Source organism: Dryobates pubescens, chromosome 4 (genome assembly GCF_014839835.1).
Source record: "Dryobates pubescens isolate bDryPub1 chromosome 4, bDryPub1.pri, whole genome shotgun sequence".
NCBI lineage: Eukaryota > Metazoa > Chordata > Aves > Piciformes > Picidae > Dryobates > Dryobates pubescens.
In genome coordinates this window covers 8,257,594-8,270,692 of record NC_071615.1, presented here as the reverse complement: position 1 = coordinate 8,270,692, position 13,099 = coordinate 8,257,594, and the positions used below count along the sequence as shown (strand labels likewise).

The following is a 13,099-nucleotide window of genomic DNA, read 5'->3' as shown; positions in this document are numbered from 1 at the left end:
TAATGAAGGAGCTGCTGTGAAAAGGATGAATTTAGTGAAGCATGAAGTATGTCATGTTCGGAGCACTGCACAAGATATTAACAGCAGTCTGGGAAGACTTTATCATGATGATTTATTGTAACGCACAGGCTGCTCTCCCCTTATCCAACTTAAGAGTGGCTTACTTCAGAAGCAGTATGGTACTTTCAGCAGATAAGAAAACAACATCCTGCACTTTTAAAATAAGAACATAACATTGTTGTGGGTTTCACTGGTTTTTAAGTGTTCCCTTACACCTTTTGGAAGCCAGGAAAATCAGGTGTATTGCTTTCTCTTGAATCATCCCAGCAGCGGCAGCTTTATAAATCAACTTTTAAAAGACATAGAGAAAACACCTCTGCATAGCCTCAGAATTAGTGTAATTCAGAATTAAATACTGATGCTTATTTCATAGTCACTAAAGAAAACAGCACATCTGTGACAGCCTATTTAGTGAACTTTCCCTCCTAACTCAGTGCATGATGTGTACTCTTGACAGCTCTCTGTAAGTGAACAGGGTGTTTGGAGGGCACTTAGTTTTCTGGCAAGTCTCTAATAAAACCTTTGCATTCAAGTGAATTTCTTTTTGCTGATACAAAGCACATATACCTGGGATGAATGTGCTTTAGTGTTCTGATGTAAGAATCATTCTGTGGTTAGCACAGACCAGTTGAATTTGGAGCAAAATGAACGTACATTCCCTTGCCAGTACTTCTGGGTGCACCAAAGTGAAATACCCAGCTCTCAAACACAAAATGCAGCTACCTGCTGTTGTGTTCTGTGGCTATTTTAGCCACGTTGTGTGGGGGGCAGAGGGAGCAAGGCCGGGAAGAATAATCAAAAGTGTGGGCGCAAGAGCCCTGTAGTCTCCCTGCTGTGCTGGGACAGCTCAGGGTGGGGGAGGGTGTTGCAAGGGTGACCTGCAAACACGGCCCCGTCGTGGAGGACAGCAGCCACATGGAGACAGCAGGGAGACAGCAGCTGTGTGGCTGCCGTGGATAGGCAGAAAAAGCTGGAAGCAGAGAGGAGCTTGTCCCAGCAAGGGTGAGCCATCTGTGGTGTGGAGGGGTCTCTCCTCACTCCCAACAGCAGCTGCCGCAGAGGAGCCGGGCATGCTGCTCTTATGAGCAAGTCTAATGAGACAGCTCACAGCTCTGAAGGGGCTCCACCAGATGAGAAGGCAGCTCAGGTCTGGTTTGCAGCAACAGCAGGAGGTCAAGAAGAGTAAATTGAATCAAATTGCAGTTATTCGTAGTGAAGAGGTTTCAGGTTTGTTCTGTGGCAGTTTAAAGGTGAATGTCTAGGGCTGTGGTTGATGGGAGAGCAGGCAGTAAATTAAGGTGTGAGGTATTTTGCAGCTCTTGTCTGCCATTGCACAGACCAGCTGCTGCACAGCTCACTCCTGCCCCGTTGTGCAGTAACTTCAGCAGACAGGAGCGCTCTCTGCACAGTCTTGGCTACTTCGGTATGCAGAGTATTTTCTGAGACACATATTTTCATTTGTCTTGTCTCATGTTTTTATTATATGGTGATGTGGGGCATGCACTTTTTTTTTCCTGCTGAGACAACTGTGGAAGTGACAGCAATTCATTTGCTTGTGCTAGAATGGACATCTGCTGCTGCTTTCTGTTCTCTAATACAGCGCAGAGAAAGATTACTTGCCTTCCTTTGGGTTGGCTGTACAAACTTACATTTTGTTTGAGATGATAATAGAAAATTCTTTCAGCTCAAAACCAAATGTGCAGGATGAATTGAAGCATGCTGGTTGACTGAAGGAGCCTGTGTTTTAATACCAAAGTGTTCAGAAGGACTTGAGCGCTCACTTGTGCGCTGAAAAGAAATAGGAGTCAGAAGAATTACAGTTTTTCCAAAGCACATGTTCCCCTGGTATTCCACATAAGCTTAAATTAGATAGCAGTTGGTACTATATTTAGCAAATTTGCTTGGAGTCTTATGTGCTCAAATGAAATTTTCCAGAGCAAGCAGCACTGCTGGAAATGCCCATGCCTGCCCGGCAGTGGTATTTCCAAGCCGCCTCTTGGCTTTCACCAAAAAGTCTCCTTTTCTCTTTGCTAAAATTTGGTTTCATGTTCTCAGTTTCTGCTCCTGTAAAATAAAGGTACAGTATTCATTCTGAAGGGTGCTTTGAAGCTTGTGGCTGAACAACTTGAATGGCAGTTGGATACTTTGGTGTTTCAAAATGTAGCCGAGAAAGCACACAAGAATGTTGCCGTCAGAAACTTTCTGGTGAAGCTCTACCCTAAAATACCTCCTGTATATGCTAAGAGGGAAAAATGTTGTTGGTTTTAATTTGTGACTATTAATAAACTGAGGAACAAATGCTCTAGTATTTTGGTTGGGGGGTTTTTGTTTGGTTTTTTTTCAGCATTAGAGACATAAGAAAGAGTTATGGAAAAAAACCTCTTATTAGTTATTCTGCCAAGGCCACAGCGATGGATGGTTTCTCTATTGTGGTTCTTGGGAAGAATCATGTAGGTAACCAGCAATAATACCTCAGGTTCTAGTACTACATTAGTGTTTTAATGACTAAATGCTTAGAGAAATGAAGTTGTTTGTACTTTCTTAGAACTTTTATAGCCTTTTGTGAAGGAATTAGTGAACAGGATGGCATCATCTTTCCACTCTCCCCCTTCGGATTCCTCACTCTCCTGGTATAAACAGTTCTTAAGTTAATTTGGAATCCTGCTGATTTTTTATTATATTTTAATGTTATTCTGTATGTAATATATTTGAAGCAGTGGTGTCTTCTTGTTAGGCAGAGCAGAATTGAAACTTCAGAAGTCTCGAGTGATTCCTTTTGAAAACCCAGCATCATTTAATTCCCATAGCTTTGGACTGCTGAGTCTCGAGTTTCTTGGCAGACACTCATTTTCTGTAGTCTGAAACAAACTGGGAGCAGTCACTGGGTCACAGGCATGACTGCCTTCACAGTTGGAGTGATAATACAGCAACTGTGTTTTTGTTTTGTAGCTGATGCTTTTTTCAAAGCTGCAGTGAGCCTTGTTCCTGAAGTGCCCAAAACGATCAGCGTAGATGGAAAGATGCGGCCTTCCGATGCCTTCCTCTTGGAATTCCTTTGTAACTTCTTTTCCACACTATTGGTTGTTCCGGTAAGTTGGGGGGGTGTGAATAGCACATAGACTGGCAGACTGCTCTGACTTTCCTGTTTAAAAATCCAGAGTGGAGATGCAGGGGTTGGTTTTCCACAAGCAAGCTCATTGATTTGCTCATTGGCTGCAAAATCGCCCGCCCCAGTGCAAAATGGGGAGGCAGAACAACTGTTTGGAGGTGAAGGTCCAGCATTGCCTTTCTCAGTAGGACCTTGGACTTCACTGGAATTAGGCTAGAATGAAATCTCACCATCACTTGACTGTGTAAACATCACTTAGTGTTTAACAGATCCTTGCAGAAAAGGGGTATTCTAGCAGAGCACTCAAAGTCTGATACTTGTGGAAGGGTTATTCATATTAAAAGATTGCTGATTGTCTGTAACTTTGCCTTCCCAGTGTAGCTTTTCTTCTGAAACTCACCAGTCAGCTTACTGACATGATTTAAATAACAATTAAAAAAACCAAAACATCTTCTCAATGTGTTTAATATTAAAGGCTTAGCTGTTACGGAGCTGCCAATTAACTTTGTACTTCTCCCTTATGGGTAGAACACAAAGCATTTCCAAGTTTCTGTGGAGGCTGCCTGGATCAAGTTTATGATTACAGCTCAAAGGGGCATCTTGAAAAGAAACTGAAACAGTAGCACAGTATAACTGAGGTTGGAAGAGACCCCAAGGATCATCAAGTCCAACCTATCTCGATAGACCTCACGACTAGACCATGGCACCAAGTGCCACGTCCAGACTCCTCTTGAACACCTGTTGAACAAAAGTTTAGAAGGATTTGCAGGAAACACACTTAAGCACAGCAGTTGTCAGCTTTATCTATATTGTAATTTCCACTGAATGACCACAAATAATCCCCTTTTTTGTTTTGGGGTGGGCGTAGTGTTGCTTTTGACTCTTTTTTCCTTCTCTGTAGGACCATCCAGAACAAGGAGTGTTGTTCCTTGTGCGAGGATTACTAAATGTGATCCAGGATTATACCTGGGAGGATAACAGTGATGACAAAGTCAGGATTTATACTAATGTTTTGCATCTGCTGTCTGCAATGACTCAAGAAGCATACATCTACCGTGTAGATAAAGGTAATGCATCAGGGTGGTTCTGGAGCCTTGTGTTTGTGGTGTTGTGTTACCCATGCATTTTGTCATTGGGCCTAGTTAATGAACCTCAGCAGTAGTCAGGCTTACAGAATGGATTCTTTTCCCCTGCAGGCCAGATACTGTAACTTAAAATAATCACAGGAAGTTCCCAAGCAGATGTACAGTCTGTTTTGCGAAGTGAATCTCTGCAGAGGCCTTTACGTAGTTTGTTCCTGGTGGTGGTGTTGCAAATAGCATAAAGGTGAAGTTTTCAAGTAAATGTTAGAGATTTTGTATGTTTGTGAGGCTTTCTTTTAGTCTAGAGTATCAACTTGATTTCTAGTTCTGGCTGGTGTTTCATTCACCTTTATTAACAGCTCCAGTTTTCAGAATATAGTGCCTGGTCTTCATTACTGAAATGATTTATTTGCTGCTTTGAAGGCAGGCTTTCACTTTTGGAGATTGTGGTGGCAATTTACAAAGATCTTCAGAATACCCAGAGGGAAAAAAAAATAATATCATAATTCTGAATTTTGATTTTAGAAAATGGCTGTAGTCTTTTTGTCATAATTGTTTTATATGCTCTAAAATGTCTTATTATAGAGAGGTTACTAAATTAAGGTAGAGTATTAATTAAGGCTTCTAAAGCATGCTGGCAAGATTAGTATAGTCTGAGAGGCCAAGTTATTTTGGCTTTCTCTATTAGTTGCACAGGGCTTTCACAAAGAGGAAGGCTGAAATACATCCTGCAGTTCTTCTGGTGAATAGTCTGTCAGAGTTACCAACCATGACACAATATCTCCTGCAGTTAGCAGCATAGAACATGGCTGTCAGTTGAACAACTACTCTGTAGTAAATCTGCTGTTCAAATTCTGCAAGGAAATGTGGGTTAGCTGCTTTCCTTTCACTCCATTTTTCATATGACCAAATTAGCTGCATAATCCCAAGCTGAGAAATCTAAATGAATTAGAATTTAATGAGAACCATGGAGCTATAAGCAGGTTTCCCTGTAGTTGGATGATGTTGGGTTTTTTTCTAGGTGGACCATGGTGCCTTTGCTTCTTAAAATGAAATTTACTTGGGAACAGGGGAACCCTTTTTATCTTACATGCCCTCTAATTTACCCAAAGTACACTTAAACCTGCAAATTTCTTGTAACTTCTTATTAAACATTATAAATTAAACCAATAACCATATTTAAAATCACAATTATATGTAAGCTCTAAAAACTTCAAGATCTTCAAGGTCTTTGAAAATGCAAATACACTTCCTGAATTTCTCTCCAGGAGTTTGAGGTACTCAAGGTTTTATTTTGGGGGGAGGAAAAGGTAATAATGAAAAAAAGAAGTGAAAATGCATTTTCCTCTAGTTCCAACTCTTGTTGTTTTCACTAAGTAAAACACAAACTGTTTGGCCCAGTCCTGCTGCTGCCATTGAGGATGATGCCCATACTCTTCTAAACTGATGGGAGCAGGGAGTCTTGCCTCTGTGGGAAAAGTACAAATTGGCATTGTATGTTAATTTGCATTTAATTGTGGCAATTATTTTGAACCTGACTGCATCCAGGAAGACAGGACTGGCCTTAAGCTAGAAGATTCTTTGCAGTGTTTTATTGCTCAAATCAAGAGGACATAGTAGGCAACCAAGTGATGGGCACTTAAAAGAAGTGTTCTGTTTGTGTTTCATGGAGGAGAGCAATTTTACCACTTCCAAATCTGGTCTGCTATGAATAGCTGGTGTTTTGTGTAGCAATCAAATGCATAGCTCTTTAGCCAGACCTAAGCTTGAATTCATTTCTGCAGTTGATTCCAATGATGCTCTGTATGGTGGAGACTCCAAGTTCCTGGCAGAAATCAATAAGCTGTGTGAAACGGTGATAGCACAGATCCTGGATCATCTGAAAACCCTTGGGAAGGAAGAGGTATGTTCCAACTCAGCTTTATTCAATACAAAACTGAAAGTTCTTTGGAATTGAATAAATGGACCACCTTCTTGACCAGGCACTCCATGACCCTTAAAACAAGAGGAAATTAGGTAATATTACTTGTTTAAAAGGTGAATCAGTCACCTAAGTAGGCCTGTGGTGGAGAGACCTAATGATGTGCAAGAGATCAATCACTTAGCAACTATAATACATTTTTAAGATGCAGGTAAAGTTCTCCTCTTAGCTGTTTGCTGTACATGGATCATCTGATAGAACTGACAAGCCATGGAAGCTCCTCTGGTGTGCTTAGTGCTAGCAGCTGTGGCAGTGCATCAGAGGTGGTGCCTCTGTTACAGTACAGGATGAGGACAGCAGAGCAGCATAGTGTAGTGAGAGTTAGCTTGAAGTTAACCACCTTGAGGCCTGCTGTAGTCTGGTTATGGGAACATGATGCTCTATGAGGTTAGAGTTAGCTTTAAATTAACTGAGGTCTTTTGGTTATGGAGATTCAGTGTAGGATGACTCCCAGATTAATCCTTTTATTACACCATTGTCTCTGGTGTGATGGTGGAGTTTAAAGACTAGAAATAGTTTACTTTGGAACATTGTTTCTGCATGTCTGTAAGATACTTGGTAAGTGGTGGAAACCCAAACAAATAAATCAGAATGGCTTTGGAAAGTATGGTCTGGACCTCTGTGAGCCACAGGATCCATGTGGAGCATGTCTTTGTGGGATTAATTTTAGAGCAAAAATCAAACTGATGCAGGCAGCACTATGAATACTGAAAACTTTAAAAATACATTAAGAAGTTTGAAATAGAGATTAACCTCCCATAGTGCCAGTATAGAGCTAAGAGTAAAATGTTTCAGCCTGCTTGTAACTACAGGTGTGTTCCTGCACCCTGAGCCAACAGAAGCTGTCACTGAGACTGAGTACGCTCGAGGGAGGTTCTGGACTGCCCTTTCAAGGACTGTATCCAAAAGAAGGCACTTTTTCTTCTGGCCATGTTGCTGTGCTAGATGAGTGGTGAAATAGGGTCCTCTGGGTGGTATGTGAGCTCCCAGCTGCAGCTTGGTTCCTTTCTCAAATCACTGTTTCCTTGTACTATAAATGAATTTGCATCAGCTGCTGTTGGTACTAGATGCTTCATTTGTCCCTTGTTAGGACAGTTGTGTAATGAGAGTGCTGAGCACCTGCCATGCCCCATGCAGCTTGTGATCTCTTCCAGTCAACTAGCAGATGTTAAAAGGCTCCCAAAGGGTTTATGTGAGAGGTTCTACAGAAAGGCAAGACTGCCCACCACGGCTTTCTTTAGGAATGCCTAGATTTGGATCTTAAGGATGCAGACACCATCATCACAATAGCACTGGAATTAATTTTGGGCTAGATAGTTCAGGTAGTACAAGCAAACAGATGCTGTATCAGCACGGAGACTTGGCTGAGACTGATCTGTTTAGTGCCTTGGAGCAGGCTTACAGGACATGCTGAGCTGTGTGCTGCTACAGGTGGACTCTTAGGGATCAGAGCCAGTTACTTCAAGGCTGTACATGGGAACAGCAGCAGGCTAGGGGCACCTTCAGAGAAGCAGCCTATCTAAATGCACAACTGCTTTTCTAACAAAAGGCTCAAGGAATCCTTATGATGTAGGTGTCTGGCAAAAGGCATGAATATTGGAATTGCTAGCCAGAATTTTGTGACCCACTGTATGAAAGATGCTGGGTTTTCTGTTACACTGTATGAAATGTGGGCATTGCTCTGCACTTTGGTGGAGGGGCTTGGACATAAGGGGTCACGTTTGGGGGTGATGGAGTTTGTTCTTTGGAAAAAGGCTGATAACAATGAAACAAAGATTATGGAAAATGTGCTGTCTGGAAGGCTGGCAATTCTTTCTGGTGTGGGAATTACTAGTCCCATGATAGATATGGCTGCCAAATAGCTGAGCTATTGCTTTCTCCTTGCTGCCTGTGAATATATCCAGTGAGTTGGAGTGCCACCCACACTTCAGTCTCAATCATGTCAGCAGGCTTGGCAGCATGCTGGCATAGATATCTCCCTTGGGTTGGAGGTCAGTGCCATGTTACACAAACATTCCTGTTCAACATATGAAGTCTTGTTTGACTGTTTGTGTTCATGTTCAGATGTGGGATTTACTGCATACCTGAGGCTGCCTCTCCACTTTGCATTGTGTAACTGATGACTAGATGCCAAAGTTCTGTCTGTTAGACCTACTCCAATACAATGAGAGTTAGTGTGCATCTCATTTTCCCAGCTTTTGAATGTGTTTCTAGACATTTTTTGAAGTATGATCCTTTCTGAAGTGCATATGTTTCAAATGAGTCAAAACATCAGCCTGATATTAATGACTGGTTTTTGCATATGCATTGGTACTGCTTGGGAAACCTCACCAGTTAATACTCAAACTGGAGTACTGCTGCTTTTGCATCCTCCCCAAGTCATTCAACTGTCCCCCTTCTTGACCCTAAATCTCCAAGCAATTCCCAGGAACCTCTTCTGGAGTTTGTGTTCAGCAGAAGATACAAGAGGAATACTTAGATCAATACTTAGGCATTTAAGCTTTTATTGTTGTATTCCTGCTTGCTGTGTTACCACTTACTGGACTAGAGTGAAGAGTTTTTTTCTCTGTCTGGTACAGAGTACAGTTCAACACTCCCAAATGACAGTTGGAATTTAAGCCTACAAACAGCTTTTGGAGCTACAGGGGTGAAAATTGCAAATGTAGCTGTACAGCACAAGCTGTCACCTTACTAATTTTGTGTGATTAATTTAGTGCTTAAGGGAACTTCTCCTGGGGCCCTGAGCAGCTGTGGGCATTGCATCTGCATGCATGTGTGTGTGCTGGCAGCACACGGTTTCTGATATATCAGATCTTTTTCTGCATGTATAAATCTCCTCTGTGTGTCACATAGGTACAGTAGCAGTCTGATGCTTCTAGTTGGGGCATGCTGTGTCCTCTTTTCTAGTTAGCCAATTCTTTAATGGTGTGGCTGTCTCCTTTTCTATATCTATTTGGAGGACTGATTGCTCATTGTGTGCCATTTCTTTGATTAATAGCACCTGACCTCTCTTCTGCTGGCACTGAGAATGGAACTTAATTCACTTTCAGCCCCTAAGGGAAAGGGCAGAGGCTGCATGACTCCATTGGTATCCTGTCAATAGCGCACAAGTCAGTGATCACTGCACTCCCACCCCAATCTCTGCCTCATTCTTCCTGTAACTTTGTACCTAAGTTCTGTCTGTTAGCTACCCTGGCAAGTTTTGAACTGAAAGGGCTGAAGTGCAGCATTAAGTTCATTAACCAAGGTGTTCAGATGGATGCTGTGTGTTAATTATTCCTTTGCCACTCTGGTTTCTGTGTGAGATACAGCTCTGCTTTAAGCAAAAACCAAAGGACAGCTGCAGCACAGCAGTATAAGAAAAACAGTACTTCTTGGATACATCTTCAGCCCTTTTAGCCCTTCACAGTTTACTCTGTAGGAATAGGCAGAATCTGCAGGTGCATTTTAGTTTCTTCTGCTTTCTGCTCACCCCAAATCAGGATGGTAGAACCCTCTAAGCTTAATGTAGGATCATTGGTGCCCCAGAACTCCTCCACACAGAGGCTGAAGGGCATGGTGCACTTCCATGGTGGATCACCATGAAGCATCACTCCTGCTCACATTCTCTCTTCAGCAATTTTAGGGAAAGTAGCTGCACATATAGCACAAATATATTGGTATAACCAAAGTTTCAGGGGAAAAACAGCAGGAAAAACATCTTTAGTTAGCTAAATAAAAGCAGAATAGACTGCTGGAAAAAGCTTAAAGTTGCATTAAGCTAGACTGATGAAAAGAAATATACACAGCTATGGTGATGTCAGCATGAGGTTGGTTGGTGGGAAGGTGATTTCTTTGCAATTGTAGGGATTCTTGAGTTAAAAATGTGTCAGAGCTGTGCCATAGTGGTATGAGATGTAGGAGTCTTGTATAATTATTTTATTTGCAGCAGCTTGGGTTGATTCATGCCTGTCAGTGCCTGTCGCAGTTAGAACGGAACATGAAGACGTGCCCGTGCTCTTGTGTCTGAGATTATTGCTGTGTGTTACAAAGCAAGTACAGCCTGGTTTGGGATGACTCTGTGGTAATACAGGCAATTTCTTTTTCATTCCAGACCCTAAAGCGACAGAGCCAGCTGGCACTCTACTTCTTCAACACTATTCTAGCTCATGGGGATCTGCGAAACAACAAACTCAACCAGCTTGCAGTCAATCTCTGGAATCTTGCTCAGAAGCATGGCTTTGCTGACACCAAGACCATGGTAAGGGAAATAAATCATGCAGAGAAATTTTAGTTCTTGAGAAATTTTAGAACTCCTCATTTGGGAAAGGGCAACATTTTCCTGATATAGAATAGAATAGAATAGAATAGAATAGAATAGAATAGAATAGAATAGAATAGAATAGAATAGAATTAACCAGGTTGGAAAAGACCTTCGAGTCCAACCTATCACCCAACACCATCTAATCAACTAAACCATGGCACCAAGCACCCCATCCAGTCTCATCCTAAACACCTCCAGTGATGGCAACTCCACCACCTCCCTGGGCAGCCCATTCCAATGGCCAATCTCTCTTTCTGTGAAGAACTTCTTCCTAACATCCAGCCTAAACCTCCCCTGGTGCAGCTTGAGACTGTGTCCTCTTGTTCTGGTGCTGGTTGTCTGAATAAATGCAAGATCATTACAAGTTGCTCTCTTAAAATTAATAATTTAATGAGCTTAAAAATAACCCCTTAATTGTTTTAAATGGTGCTTAATGAATAAGCAGCTTATTTCAAGTGCTCTGTCTTTCTAGCACTTTAAAATGTATTTCACACATTAAAAGGCGTTGGAAATGTTGAGTGCTGTAGCTTGTTTTCAGTACAGAAAGCTGTCTTGAAGAGAAATACAGTGGGTTTTGTTTAGTGGAGGAACTGCCTGGTGTAAGTTTGGAAAGTGGGCACTCTAGAGGCTTTAAGATGTAGGTGATAATGAGCTCTGGAGTAAGAAATGCAAGTGCTCACGCAGCCGGTGAAACTGAGGGAAAATCGCAATCGTGTCTATCAAAACAGCTTCACGTGGACTAAATGATGGCCTATGAAATGAGAAAAGACAAAGACACTGGAAATCTCAAAATACCTTTTCTCCATACCCAGGTGAAGACACTAGACTACATCAAGAGGCGAAGCAAGCAACCTGAAATGGGTCACTTCACAGACTTGGCCCTTCGGCTTCCTCTGCAGTCCAGGACCTGATGCACTCCTTTTTTTCCAAGCAGTCATCTGTACAAGAGAGCATGTAGCCAAGGCCAAAGTCACTGATTTGGAGGAGTTCAGTGTAGTTTTATTTTACTTAGTGTGGCAGATTTACTAGGACACAGGTAAAGGTAAAACTGTTCTGAGTGCAATAATTTAACCTGAGTTTCTGGTTCCAATTTTACCACTATAATCTCATTTTAAATGCTGACTTAGATTCAGTAAAGGCTGTTTTGAACCTCTCGGCTTGCAAAAGCCTTTCCAAATCTAATCTGCTGTCATTTTAGTAACAAAAGAAGATAATCTGCATGGATCAGTTCCCAGCCTCCAAACTTCATCTCACTTGCAGAACAGTCTTTTCTCCTGTGTGGAAAGCAGCACTTCAATGTAACAATCCCCCTAAGGCACCTTTGTGCTTTGGGATGCTGCCAACACTTGTTTGGTCAGTTCCAGTAGAAGAGGAAAAATGGCCAAGGTGTTGCTGTTCTAATTCCTACAGAGCATTTTCACAGATGTGTTTTATGTTTTCATTTGAGTCCAGTGGTGTTTTGAAAAATGGAAGGAATCTTTAAGTGCTGTTTGCAAAGAAAAATGGAAATGTATGCAAAGTACACTGTCACTGAATAAAGCAAACTGCAGTTCATCTGGTGGTTCTGGGGGAGTTTTTGTATATAAATTTATCACCCTACCCTTGTGGAATTCAGTTACATGCACTGCTATTACACCCAATAAAATGTCACTCTCACCCCTTCTGTCCCATGGTAAGGAACCATGTTGAGACCTTGCTGCTTTTGCTTCATGGTAAGTATTTTAATAAGCTAAATCCTTATGGGGATATGAAGAGATATTTGGGGTTCATTAAGCAAAACAAGTAACTCATTTTGCTGGAACCATGTATTTAAGGAGTTAGCAAGCTGATGATAAATACCACTCAAATTATGAAACCATTCTTGTTGCATGTTTTTATCTCCTCAGTGGTTACTGAAACAGAGTGCAACTAAAATATGTATTTTGTGTTAAATTTGTAGAGAACTGAAGAGAGACTACCTGTGTTAGCTGAGAAAAATTGCAGGAATACAAGAGTTATGAAGTGATACCAACTTGATACAGAACCTTTCCAACCTTTTGTACATTGCTATTTTAATTATACTGACTTTCCTTAAATAATTGTCTAAAGTATAGATAGATAATGAAATAATAATGCTGCACATGTTATCACATCCCACTTTTAATTTAGTTTTCCTTCTTGCTGCAGCTGCCCAAAACACTTCTCAACAGCATGGAGATGATTCTTCCTGTTGGGCTTGGAAATGTGAACCACAAACTGGGTAAGTGGGATTAAACTCTTGAGCTCTCTAAAACAAGTGGGTCACATTAAGCAGCTGTAAATGTCCTGCTCTAAACCCAGTGCAGAGTTGTTCCAGATTCTGTGAAATGGAAACTCGTACAACAGGCTTACAAATGTCCCAACCACTCCCCTTCCCCATGCAGGCACCAAGCCTTGCCTGTTGTCTTTTGAGCACAGTGTAACTTTGGTTTCTTTATCGATGCAAGGCCACCATGAGAAATGTTTTTAATGTTTCACTACTGGTTTTATTAGTGCAAAAATAGCTCTGGTTAGTTATCAGGAGCAAACTGTAAACATCTAGCTTA

At 41.5% G+C, this 13,099-nt stretch overlaps 1 protein-coding gene across 1 annotated transcript in view; it reads left to right on the top strand.

Annotated features, from left to right (window-relative positions):
- VPS35L (VPS35 endosomal protein sorting factor like) overlaps positions 1–12,296 on the top strand; it is a 50,620-nt gene extending 38,324 nt beyond the window's left edge. Inside the window, exons 27-31 of the mRNA XM_009899167.2 lie at positions 3,010–3,149; positions 4,071–4,236; positions 6,036–6,154; positions 10,326–10,472; positions 11,348–12,296. Of these exons, the coding sequence (XP_009897469.1) occupies positions 3,010–3,149; positions 4,071–4,236; positions 6,036–6,154; positions 10,326–10,472; positions 11,348–11,446 (671 nt within the window). The 3' untranslated portion in view covers positions 11,447–12,296. The remainder of the gene's footprint in view (positions 1–3,009; positions 3,150–4,070; positions 4,237–6,035; positions 6,155–10,325; positions 10,473–11,347) is intronic.
- Positions 12,297–13,099: the final 803 nt, after the last annotated feature.